This window comes from Dinoponera quadriceps, unplaced genomic scaffold, assembly GCF_001313825.1.
Source record: "Dinoponera quadriceps isolate SergipeBrazil2010 unplaced genomic scaffold, ASM131382v1 scaffold1395, whole genome shotgun sequence".
In the NCBI taxonomy this organism is placed as follows: Eukaryota; Metazoa; Arthropoda; class Insecta; order Hymenoptera; family Formicidae; genus Dinoponera; species Dinoponera quadriceps.
This window is the reverse complement of record NW_014556488.1, coordinates 61,896-75,039: the sequence shown is the minus strand read 5'-3', so window position 1 is coordinate 75,039 and position 13,144 is coordinate 61,896. Positions and strand designations below refer to the sequence as shown.

The window sequence follows — 13,144 nt, the reverse complement described above, 5'->3', positions numbered from 1 at the left end:
AGTGTAAATACGAATTTTTTTCCTCAAAATCAGAATACATTTGGCTTGTTTCTTTGTTTCACACAATTTACCGGTACAGGAGTAATATGTTTGACGATAAATATGAAAATGGTAAATCCTCGAATGCGGAAAATGGAAATTTTAATACCCGAAGGAAAACACTTTCATGAGCAAGTTCGTTTGCTCTCGTTACACCGCAAACCTGGGAAAGTAATTACGTCGGAGGAAGTGTGTGCGTGGATTTTTCACTCGCTTAATTAAAAAGCGAAGACCCGCGCGAGAGCACTTTACCTTTCAAACGGACTTCAATTATCAAAGCGGAGGACTCCGCTTTGAAGCCGCATTTCTCGGACACCGCGTATAATTGCGCGTAATCGCATCTCATGCTTTGCGGAACGTTCGGCGTTCCAGAGACATACACTGTGCACTGGAATTTCCAGTAAATCAATGAATTTTTCGGTCAAGAATCGGGTATAGTTGGTTGGTGGATCACATTACTCTGCGCGCGCGATTCGTAAAAATTCGGTCTATCGACACCGCGTGCGTCACAATTTCCGCACTGAGCGTCACGTCTCGACGACTGCTGGATACGTCACGGGAAGATCGTATCGTATACCTGCGGAACATGTAGCCACCGTCTTCGTCGTAGACGGGGAAGGTGAGCCCCCTCGTCGACTGCCTCTTTTATTTGCCGCAAGTGACTCATCGAAGGGGTTGTCTATCGCGTGTGTAATCGAGCACATGTTAGCTGCGCCGCATATATACTCACAGGTCGAAACCTCGTCAGGTGTGAGCGCAAGCGCCACGTGTCGCACGAGAGAATCAACATTTTCATATAAATAGATCCCCGAGACCACGCTGGCGCTACGATAGCGTACGCAGGAGGGGGAAAAAAACGTTGATTCATTGTGATTCGGTCAATGGTGGAAGGTTTGGAGACACGCTTTTTCTCGTTAAAGAGTCGTCCCGAAAGAAAAATTACAGCGCCTTCGTTTCCGATCGCTAATTTATCGATCGAGTAGCTTGTTTATTAGTAACAGCGGCTTCTCATCATCTTTGTGGGTCGGCGAGATAAATTTCTGACATTTTCTTCCGCATAATATGATAAGCGTTCCTCCGAATCAGCACCGCCAGATTTGAACGGAGGCGGCGTACCTACGGCGTCGCGCATTTATGCATGAAACGCAAAGTGCCGCCGCAGAGATCTCTTCGTGCGACGTGACAGCGTTATTACGCACACACGGCGATAAGCTTTCGATATCAAGCACCGACACCGATAAGCTACATTCCAGCCAGCAGTTCTCTCTTACCTCGGCGCCCAGTCGTCGTGTCAACAATTTCGCTCCCGTTCATCGCGCGCGTGTGGCACGGCTTGTTTTTACGGCGGTACGTTCACCCGCGCGTTATCGATAATTTTCGATAGATTTCATCCGCTCGCTTTTCCGCCGGCGAATATGGTGCCATGGTGATGTGGATCGACCTAAACCGGGCGTGCGACCCGTGCAAGGCATGCTGGGTATGCCTCGCTCGGCGGCTCGGAGTTTCCATTCTTTGCAGGTAAATCGCTGAGAGAGGAATTCCCACGATTGCGGACAATCAAGCGCGTCCTTAAAAAAAAGGGAGAGAGAGAGAAAAGAATTTGCGATAACACGTCTCGATCAGCTGTAACATATGTCGACAGCAGGTGTTGACTCGCCAAAATATTAACGAGGCGTTTCATCTTCATTTTTACGTATCTCGTTTTTTTTTCGACGAAATAGGACACGCTCTTCCTCGGTAGAGTCGTCTTCATCAAATCCCAATGTCGGAGCTTTCATTAAAATTTGATGCCGCGAATCGCATATATCTCACGATATATATGTATATCCGAGCCAGATATTAATATCTCGCACGTATCTTTCGACGATTCCGCTGGTAACACGCTATCTTGACAGATCGCAATGTTTGCGAGCGTAATAAATTTTCGCGCATTAGTGACTTTAATTAAAGTGTCCGTGACAATCCCGGCTAGCGCACCTCACGCCACTGCCGTAGTAACTGTATATTCGGTAATATCCCTCCGTGAATTAAGTGAGATTATCTGAAATGCGGCTCTTAGCAGATCCCTCTTTCACCGATTTCGTCCGAATATTACCGTGTGTCTGGAACGAGACAAAGGCCGATTGTTTTCGACACTTTACACATGCGACTGTTTACCGAAATCTCGTTACTCGGCTCGTAATTGGCTCCGCGCGATGGGGAAGGCGAGGTAACTACACGGATCATTAAGTGGCTGTCTTTTACGACGCATGTGGTTCGGCATTACGCGCTTTTGGTATTTCATCTTTCTGTCGGCATTTTAAGACTACCTACGAGCGAAAGCGACCGAATACCGTTCTGCTAACGCCTACCTACTGGTACCGCAGGGTACCGGGAACTCCGGGGACAAAGCCACTCGCAACAAGAAGACTTAGACGCGCGAACGTGAGGATTTCGTAGCCATGCGGGACTTGTGAAGCCGGCCGATGCGAAATCTATTTTACTCGGAAAGTCCATGAAAAGAAAGATCGGCATTGTACTCTGCGATTCTTGGGCGCCCATAGAACACTTTCAGTTGAATCTCGAGTTTCTGGCGATCCTATACATACACACACACACACACACGGGGAGTGCATGCGCTTCGAAATTTCGTGGGGGAGTTAAACACGGCATCGACAAAGCGCGCCTTCCAGCCTTCGAAAATCGACACGCTGTGATCGTAAAAGGCGAGTCGCGTAACGCGGTTTATAAAAGTGATCACGTAGCCCATATAAAGCGCGCTCTCTCTCTCTCTCTCTCGTGTGCCAAGGTGTAGAACTCAACTCGGTATTGCGATTCGTGCGTGCGCGCGACACTGCACTCGCGAGTTCGACGACCCAATATATGGGAGATCAGTAGACAAACAGTAACCGATAGGTGGATTAATCCACTCTGGAATGGAAACAACGAATGTGTTCTTGACGATTGACATACTTTGACAATGTCCATGGCCCAGTCGAGATAGCGATAAGCTACTCATTGATCAACGCTGCTTTCATTTGGACGAAAAAATTCAATTTATAGAACATTTAGAAACAGATAGATCGAAAGTGAGGGAGGTTATCGTAATATAAATTGGTTTTTAATGCGCGACGAATGTATATTCAATCTGTTAAATAATGACACACACACTTTAAAGCGATTTAAGAGATGCGTGTTCGTTTCTGGGAGCGGCTTTGTTTTATACATGAGCTTACACTTGCGAGAATATATTTGAGTATCTTCACACATTGATCATAATTGAAGGATCAATCAGCTACTGCAAATTCTACGACGATATAAAATGCACGAAAGCTGACTTTCAACACAATGTAGAGTCCGCATCATTTCTTGACATGAACAGCTTTTGTTACGAGCCACCTAGGATTTTTTTTCCGCATCTCCTAAGAAAGCTTCAGTGGCACCATACAGAACGAATCCGGAGAATAGCTGGAGCCGTGCCGAATTCAGTCACCTACATACCTTCCGTTTTATGTAAACCATATCGACGCCGATTTGTAGTTTTCTAGTTTTGAAAAGATTGGAAAAAAGCTAAAAGGAAGAGTCGAAGAGGAGAAAGAATGAGCACGGTAACCTGACTAAAATGCGGGAAGAAAAGAATCTTCGTCATTACTCTTGGCACAGATAGTGATAAAATGACGACCCGGACGAAAGGAGAGATAATAGCACGACCTACTGAACTACTCGTTCAATAAACGGATGTCGGAACGATGAAGTGAAATACATGCATCAGCCTCGTTGCATTTTTGCCCATTACCGCGAAATATTTCCGCGAGTCTTCGTATGAACGAGCGCGTAATATTTGTTTCCATATCACCTCTTTCGGCGGAAACGAGCTAGCCAGAACTTTATCATTCTCGCGTATTTCGCCATATGGAATCATCCAGCGAGAGGTCTTTTTTCGCCAGCAAGTTTCGCAATCAATTCGAATTTTACATCAAGTTGGCGTAATTTGTTTTCGTATCTCGGAATTATGATTGAATTCCTCGGTTAAATTGATACGCACAGCTCAATCCAGCGCGTCGCGAATGTACAATGAGAAATCTTCTTCAGGTATTTTATTGTGCAACTTACCCTTCAAACGACATTCGGACGTGACACGGATCAGTGAGCGCGCACAGCTGGATCTAATGAAGGTTTTAACACAATCGAATCGATAAATATTTCCGCGCTGGAAGTTAATCCAAACGGGCGTTACGGAACGCTCGAATAATGGATGTTGCGCAATGATCGAGGGCGGATACTCTGTTTCATTTGACACGACACACACTCACAATCGCGAACAATAAAATTGCAGAAAAAATCTGCACACAATATCAAGGTGTCTCACGATACCATTCAGCGTCCTGTATCCAATGGTCGAATGCCTCATCCATTTGCGATTCCCATCGCGGCACTTATAATGCATACCGATCCTATTGAAACCGTGTTTAACGCGTATCGATTTGTTTCACGGCAAAAGTGAGGCGAGTCCATTCGATGTAAGGAGATTTTCATGCGAAACTGAATCTATTACAATCTCGACGAATGTGATTACTTTGACGAATTTTAGCGTCGAATTCGGTCTAAAAATAATTCGGTAACGAAAGGTGCGTTTTCTCATTGGTACGGCGTTCCAGCCGTGCGTTCTGCCACTTTGCGGCGCCATCGTGTCCTTCTTTCGTACGGAAGAAGCCTCGGGCGTAGAACGTTCAGGAAGCAAGGTCGGACTGATAATCGTGAGAAAGATGAAAAGGATCGTCGAATCAGCTGAGAGTCGAAATACTACGCGAACGAGTTGTGTGTGCCGCGCAACATTAACGTGCGTGCACGTTCCATTTGTGTGCGAGTTGGCGCGAAGACGGAGGTGGGGAAGAGAGCGAGAGACTTCAATGCTGGGGCCACGTGATCGCAGCAAAGAGCGGAAAAGGGAGGAAGATGAACAGAGAGAAGGAACGAAGTGAACCACCTCCGAGCGTCGTATAGAGAAAGAGCAAAAGAAAAAGGATCGAGAGAGGACAGGTCCAAATTCGTCTGAAGGAAGACAGACGCGCTGCTGAGGACGGACAGAGATCCAGAGAGAGGAATGCAGGCCGAGTCGGGAGGGAGAAGAACGAGGCAAGTTGGCGAAGAAAGATGGAAGAGGGGATCTGCGAAGCGAGAGGAACGAATGCATAGAAAGAGACACTCGGTGTTTGAACCGGTGAACAGTCGGTGGGGAAGAAAAGAGTGGGAGAGAGGTAAGGCAGAAACGCGCAGCTGGAAGGTGAGCGCTGGAGAGGGAAGAGGGAGGAAGGGAGGGAGAAAGGAGAGGGAAGGTATGATAGAGGGGGACAGATTGGACAGGTAGAAGAGAGAGAGAGAGAGAAGGGGGCACCGGCTTGGTTGGCTCTCTCGAGGTAAAGCGAAGCCAACAAACTCGCGTCAGTTCGAAGCTGGAGGGACGCCAGCCCTCCTCGCGTGTTCTTCGTTTACTCCATTCTCGTACTCCCCTACTCGCTCGTGTTAATCTCGAGTGGATTGCGTGGCATCTCTCGGCAAAGTTAAAATCGAAGCAAGTGTGCGTCGATCGATCGGAGTTGAATCGATCGTCGCGTTGAGTTTCGACAAGGCGTGCGATGTAATTAGTAGGCGGTTAACGGAGTCGGGAATATCTGTCCGGCGGGCCAAAACCGGTACGAACGTTCTCCATGCGATATAGTGCGCGCCGCCACCGCCGCCGCCGCCACCAACTCCTCCTTCAACAGCCTTCGGAAGGTGCATACACCTCCTTCGTCGCCGAGAGCGTCCGTCGCGTGACCGCACACCTGTGCGTGTGTGCGCGTGTATTACTGTTGGAATGTGCCACCGTGAGACGCGCGCGTAGAGTCAACGAGGGGCGCGATAAGGTCGAGACGCGCAAGGTGTAAAAGTGGTTCACGAGGAGGAAGTGAGATAAGGACGACGCGAAGAGTCCGGTTTCGTCGTGCAGGGCGTTGTTGCGTTCGCAGTGAGGAAGAATCGATCGAGAGAGATCGACTTTGCGTGGGTGTCGTAGGATCGGCGCGTCTCCGTGGAATGCTTGAGGCCGGGGAAAGGTGGAGAATGAAAAATCGCGCAGCGATCCCATACTCGGACGGAAGAGCCGGCAAGAATTCGCCCGCGAAGAGAGGGGCTTAAATATTTAATCACGCCGGCGTGGAAGTGGGGTGTGGTAAGAGGAAGCGAAGAATCGTGTAGAGAATGTAATAATGTTTCGCGAAGGTCGGACCAATAGCGGATCATTCGCGATGCTATCGGCGAGTCGACGCTAGATAAATATCTCAAAGACAAAAGGAAAACGGATAAAAGTGTGTATATCGGGGAAGACTAGGAAGAGGAAGCGAAAAAATCGGCGGAAGGTCTCAGCGGCGCGGGACCGCATTGAGATTCTCCGCGGCTCCGTCGCGCGAGCGCCCATGAGGTTTGAACGAAGGACGAGTCGTTGAGAGGGCCACGCCATGAGAATCCTCAAAACGCTACACTGGTAGGTTTCCAGCGCTCGGTATCCGCGCGTATCGTCAATATATTCGACAAAATACACTTGTTCTTTTTGTGCATCTCGTACATCAAAAGCTGCGTGTTTTCACGTACCGAAGTAGCTGAAAATATTTACAATTACAATGATGTACACACAGTAAACGAGAGTTTCGCCAGTATTTATCGGAAGCGATATTTCCGATTACATTACAATATCGCGCGAAAGTTGGAGGATGTTGCGAAGATACGCCTCGTGTGAAATTATACAACGCGTAGCATTTAATTATCTACGCACGCATGTCCGAAAGTACGTGTTAATGGCAGCTTGCCCTCCGCGCAACGTTCCTTTAATTTTCGAGCAGCGCAAAAAATGTTCTTCCAGACGAGCGGAATTATGCCATGCGCGAAATCTGTGTCCGCGGCTCTTAATTAAAGATTCCCGCTTGAGAGCGGAGGAGAGGATAGTGAAAAGGTAGGGAGGCGCGCAAAGGTATTCCGTAGGGAGAAAGCGAGCGCTCGCACCCTGTGTGTAGGTGTGTAATATATTAACTTCTCATGAGATATAACCGCTTGATAGTTTAATAGCAGCCCGTACTTGTTATCAAGTGCCACTTATTGCTCGGCGCTCGCGGAAGATCTCAGTAATGACTATGCGTTATTACCATAGTTAGGGGGTTACAAATACGAGCGTAAGATTGTCCATCCAATGATTTGTCAACTTGCGTGTCGCGCACAAGCAGGGGGCGATCCAGTGAAACACGATGTATGTGACAGTTGTTCACGAAGTGTCTGAGTCGTTCCGAAAGAAACAAATAGAAAAGCTTACTCGACGCGAGAGCGAACAAAATTGGTAAAGTTCGGCCGAAATACCGGGAATTCAAGGTAAAAAATATATGTGCGATAAAATCCTCGTCTCTACAAAAATCGCGCTGGGAAGCGTATCCTGACTCTGGGAACATTTAACGCGAATTCTCACGTGGAATTCAAAACAAGGGGAGATCACGTGTTTCCATTCCCGACTGCGCGGCACTACATGCCCCCTTCTCCACGGGTATCGTTAAGTCAGGGACGGATACACCGAATCGCTACGAAAGCCTAACCGCCCGTTCGCTGGCTTTTTCTTGCACGTGGAATGATGTTTGGAAAGAGAACGAAGGCGAGAGGTCGATCGCGGGAGAAATTCTTGCGAAGAATTTCCACAGGAATCGCCTCGAAGTTCGCCACGATGTAGCTTAGTTTAAGCGACACCGAGGTGTTGTAACGTCTATTCATTCCGGTGTAACTCGCATTACATAATCAAACTCGTGGATTTCGCACGCGATTATACGAATAATTGCTCGGGCCTTGAGCACGCCTCGATCTTCCGCTAAATATGGGTAATTACGTGCGTCGTAATTTAGTGACTTGATTTCCGCACCACGGACAAGCCGCGCGATCCCACATCGGGGGTGATTATCGATAAATACCGTTATAAAAATTCATCTCCGTGGTGATCGACATTTCAGGCGTTGCACCACCTTAAAGTCCTATAGAGAAAACTGAGAAAATCAATTCTAAATGTGCTATTTCATTAACGAACATTGCTGTTCGATTGCTATTTCATTAACGAACATTGCTGTTCGCGCGATCCAGTTTCTGGCGATAACTTAATCCACGATATTGCCATTAATAGATTGTTATTACACACACACACACACAGTGACTCATCACGGTCGTTTTGTTTCGCATATTTGCGTCAATTTGGATATTTAAGCGCATAATGACGCGGCGGCACGGTACGACGCATTGTTAAAAACTCGAGTGAATGGAGTTTCGCTGAATGCAGCTGCGCATCGGTGAGAACATGACGGTACGCCCAATAAAAATGTCGGCATGAATGGAGAAATTAATTGAGAAAGTAAGAGTGACCTTTCGCGAGGAGTCACGATTTGTATAGGGAAATGCGACACCGGTGGTACACTCATCATTAGACTCTTGCATTCCGTTTTGTAAGTCGCCCCCGTCAGGAAGCCTGTGTAACTTACTTTCACTCGTATATTCTGCATGGCGTGAATTTTTCGACGCAATTAGCGCAAATTGGTAGCATCGCTGTAAATGCGACAAAAGCTGTCTCTCATGGAAAGCAACATTCTCCGTGCAATTAAATTTCTGCATTATTTCATACGAAATGAGATAGAGAGAACGGAGAGGAAGTTTTTACGCAAAGCGTCGCTTCGCACTGCCTGAGAATGAAGAAAAAAAAAAACCTTTTTGCGAAATCCTTGAAATCATAGAACTGATCTCGCAAATAATAAATCTTGGATTCGCGAAAGCCGTTGGAAAATCGGTGAAAACTTTTTAATTAGACTTCTTTCTTGAAAATTCCTCCGTTTCAATGGAAACTCACGAACGGGGCGCGAAAGTGTGTCACATTTTCATTAAGGTTTCATTATTCGCACGGAGAGACGATTTTCGATCACGTCATGGTATCGGCACAATGATAGCTTTTGACGACTCGATTTAGTTAACTCGCTGATAAAAGCGTACGGATCGCTATTGGATTTAATCGATCATGATATAATTTAATTACATTTATACGTTACTACAAATGTCATTTTTCATTCCGCATTTTTCACTCCGCGTCGACCGCTTCGCACGCTCGTATGGATAGTACTTTGCACGCGTGAATCGCGTCAATTTTTACCGGCATTGTCACATTTTCACGAATACGACAGACGCGGTTTCGTCGGATTATCGACAAGAGAATGCGCTTAGTTTTATGTCAAAGGAATTCGCAACTTTGGAAAAGTCACACTTCTCGAGACTAGGCTGACCCATCCCCGTTTGCCTGTAAATGCATCCAGACGCGACGCCAGCCTTCCTTCCCTTTAAAAGCGATCCTTCTCGAAGGCCTTACCGTGTCGATCAGTGCGTGCTGCAGGCGGTATTCACGCAGACCTGCTCACGTTTTCCGTTACGGAGTCCACGTGGAACGAACGGATGCGCCGATCCGCGTTCGCATTAGCGATCGGTTAACTATTGGAAAGTACGTGTTTCTTACTGGAGGAAAAAAAGAAAAAAAAAGAGAGAAAATAACGCGGCGTTTCCTGGGCGAAATCCGTCTGGACGTCGCAGAAATTAGGTCTCGCTCTCCGCCTCTTAATGATATTCTATTCCCGCGAAATAAATGTGTTTGGAAACGTTGCGTGCTTGCGGAATTACGCGAGCGAGAGGAGGGAAGAGGAAGAAAGAGAAGATTCGGCTTTCTTAATTCAACGATCGAGAGATTGAATCTTTTCTCTAAGGCCGAAAGACCGAAAACGCACGGCGTCATTAAGCGTCCGCGTATATTGAATCGCGGTACCGTATTTCCTATCGTCTTTGTTCGCGATTTCCATTGTCCCGTCCTATGAATGTCCACGCGCGTATTTGCGTAAGGACCGACGAGTGTAATGGCGTTCCTGTGTTGAATATTCTATACCCGGTGATCCGCGAAGAGGCCTATCGCCGCTGCGACCTTTGTCGCAGGAATCTAATTTCCGAAACAGAAGAAAGCTCGCCGTGAGAGAAATGATATTTGACGAATTTTTCGAGATTTTTTCGAGCTTACTTTCATGGTTTTGCCAACTTTATAACGGAGAAATTACCGCCGAGATAAAGCGGCGGCTGACAGCGCGTAATACGTATATTTTAGGTTTATCGTATCGAAAGTTTCTTTCCGGTCTGCATATCCTCGGCGCGATCGAACGAGCGGAAGATTCTACGTTCATTTGAAACATCATATATAACATGAGAGTCGCGTGATACATAAAGCGGGTTGAATTAATTTCCACCGTCATGTTCTACAAAATTTAAAGGTACGAAAGGAAGGAATATTCATGGCATCGCCGTCGGCACGTGCTACCAGCGATTGATACGCACGACCGGCTCAACATAATTAAGCGCCGCATATATATTTTGGGACTTTTTTTCTCTCATATTTCACCAGCTCGCTAGGTTTTCTCGACGTGAAAGTATTGAGACCATTTGACCGCATTGCTTATTTACTCCGCTGCCGTGCGTCCAACTTGAGAAAGGTTTGCGCTATAATCTCACTCTTTCGTTGAAGGCAGCAGCAAATATTGATTTTAATCGCGTTACTATGCCGTGATTCTTTGACTCACTTTCCATCGCGACCTTTCTTAATGATACGTTGTCGCACAGTCAACATTGAGTTAGTTCGCACCTCAAAGTTATCTAATTAACCGCACGTACCGCTTCGTAACAGCTGGCAATTTACCCCGTTGCGTGTGAGAAATATAGCCTGGTTATCCTTCATTCGAGTTATTTCCCCCAATACAGTTATCTCGCGGAAAGGCAACCTTGATACACGGTGTCGAAAGAATAACGCCTTCTTCTCGTTTCAGGTCCCGAAGGCGTAGCGGTAGTGGCGTGACGGACATACACTCTCAGCAACAGCAGCAACAGCTGCAAGAGAACAACAACAGCAGCTCGCGCGACGCGAAGAAGCCGCAGGAGGGGCCCGATGAGATGTGGGCCCCTGGTGCCCTGGGCCATCATCGGGAGCTACCTGTTGATGTGCCCGACACCCTTCTACAGAAGGCCTATCCCAATAAGGTAAAGAATCGCTCTTCCGATTATAGGAACGGGCTACAGCACCGTCCCCGTAGCGCTAGCGACCTCTCCCTTAACCTTAAAAACGAGACCCTTAAGACCCGCACCATCGCGGACGGACGCGTATCGGACGACGTGACCGACAACGGGCTTCAGCCTTCCATGCTGAAGATCGAGCTAAAGATCGAGGACGAGGAGGAGGAGAAGGCGGTGAGAGCCGGTGAGAAAGACAAGTATCACGGGAGCCCGTCTCCGGACTTGAAGAGCACCTTCGGGGATTTCGAGGAGGAGAACACCGCCGGGCAGAAGGAGTCCAGCGTCGACGTCGAGGACGACTATCCCTTCGCCAAGGAGGATTATCCCACCATGTTGAAGACCTGCAGCGACGATTCCGCGAGCCCGAGGAGTTCCTCGGGCAGATCGGACAGTACCGCGCCCCTCGACACCAGCCTGATGCTGAAACCTGGTAAGAATCGCAAAGATTCGCCGACTTACGACGTCAGAAGGATAGACCTCGGCTCTCCGTGCAGGTCGGTGGTGCCTGACATCAAGGTAGCCCCGCTCTTTGGTCGCGCCCGCGACGCGACCTCCTTCGACAATCCGGCGTACGGGCTGACGGACTTGCTGATACGCTCCGACGAAGTCTCGGACCTGACCAGGCTGATAGACGAGCAATGCGCGATCCCGAGGATACCGAAGGTCGACCAACAAGATCAAGCGACGGAGCCCGCCGCGCAAGCCGAGCTGGTGGTGGGCAAGCGGTCGAAGCGCCGTCAGAACGACGAGCGGCCGAAGGCGCGCAGCCTCGACATCGAAGAGCTGATCGGCTCGAGCGACGATCTGAGCAACCTCTCCTCCTCGTCCCGACAACGGCCGAAGAAGAAGCGGCACCAGCAGATCTCCAGCGGCTACTCCACGCTGAGGAGCGAAGCCTCCGGCGATTTCGAGCAAGATCGCAGCTTTCTCGTGATGAGCAAGGCTTACCGCGAGGTGGCGGTCGATTGTCCGGCGGATTTCGTGCCGGTCACCAAGTGCCATCCGGTATACCCGCCGCCCAAGCACAGCGAGCCGAGGCGCGATCGCGAGGGAAGCGTGTACGCTACGATCGCAACGACCAGCGCGACAGCGCTCGTAGCCTCCCCCTGCCTCTCCCCGAACGATAATCTGTCTAGTGCAGATGGTAGAGAGACCGTAGTCGCGCGTACCGTAGACCGTAAGCACGACGCCAACAAGGTAAGGATCCGAGCCAAGAGCTTGCTGCTCGACGGCTTGCACTCTGTCGTCTACCACGAGCGCTGCAATTCGCTTCGCGCTTTCAACACGCATCCCTCTAACACGCTTGGGCCGGCCCCTAACAAACCCGCCACCGAGCGGACGTCGCGATACCGGAAGAGGTCCGCTCGCTCCGCCCTTCGATACCGGCAGTCCTCCGTTATTTTCCACTCGGAAAAGCTCGCTTTCTTAACGGGATTCGATGACTTCGCGTCGTGCGGCGCTTCCTCCCGTCTTCTCTTTCCGAATGAATCCGCGGATCCTTCCCAAAAGACAGATTCCTCGCGCGAGCTCTCCGATGACACGCGCGTTCCTCCGGACAGCGATGATAACTTTCAGGACGATTCGTCTGACGCGCGGAATCGGACGAGTTCCAACGAGGCTGAGCGTTCGAAATTCTCGGACGCCTCGTTCACGTTTCCCAACGGTATCGGGAAATCTCACGAAAGTTTCGCCGGCGTAATGCCTCCGAGGAACGAGCCTTCGGATTTAACGTCCGATTATCAGACTTTCGCGATTCGCCTCACACTCTCCGACTCTGACTTACGCTCGACGAAAGTCTCGTGGCGCACCGTAAAATGGAGCAAAGGGAATTGTCCGCTGATTTCGCACAATTCTAACGAACGTATGGAGCAGGGCGAGCCGTCGACGCACACTTTGGAGAACAGTATAAGCGAATCGCACGAAGACGTTCTTGGACAACAGGTAAACCGCACAACAGACTTGGTTCTTTCGCCTGAACGAA

At 48.9% G+C, this 13,144-nt stretch overlaps 1 protein-coding gene across 7 annotated transcripts in view; it reads left to right on the top strand.

The window, feature by feature from the left end:
• LOC106747595 (MAGUK p55 subfamily member 5-A) overlaps positions 1-13,144 on the top strand; it is a 45,682-nt gene that overhangs the window by 24,076 nt on the left and 8,462 nt on the right. For 2 of the 7 annotated variants that reach the window (XM_014625252.1, XM_014625253.1), the window contains one exon: positions 10,920-13,104. In XM_014625252.1, coding sequence (XP_014480738.1) covers positions 10,920-13,104 — 2,185 coding nt within the window. Of the gene's footprint in view, positions 1-5,467; positions 6,542-10,919; positions 13,105-13,144 lie in introns of those variants that run through there. The other 5 variants (XM_014625254.1, XM_014625257.1, XM_014625256.1 and 2 more) reach the window with 5 other exon arrangements.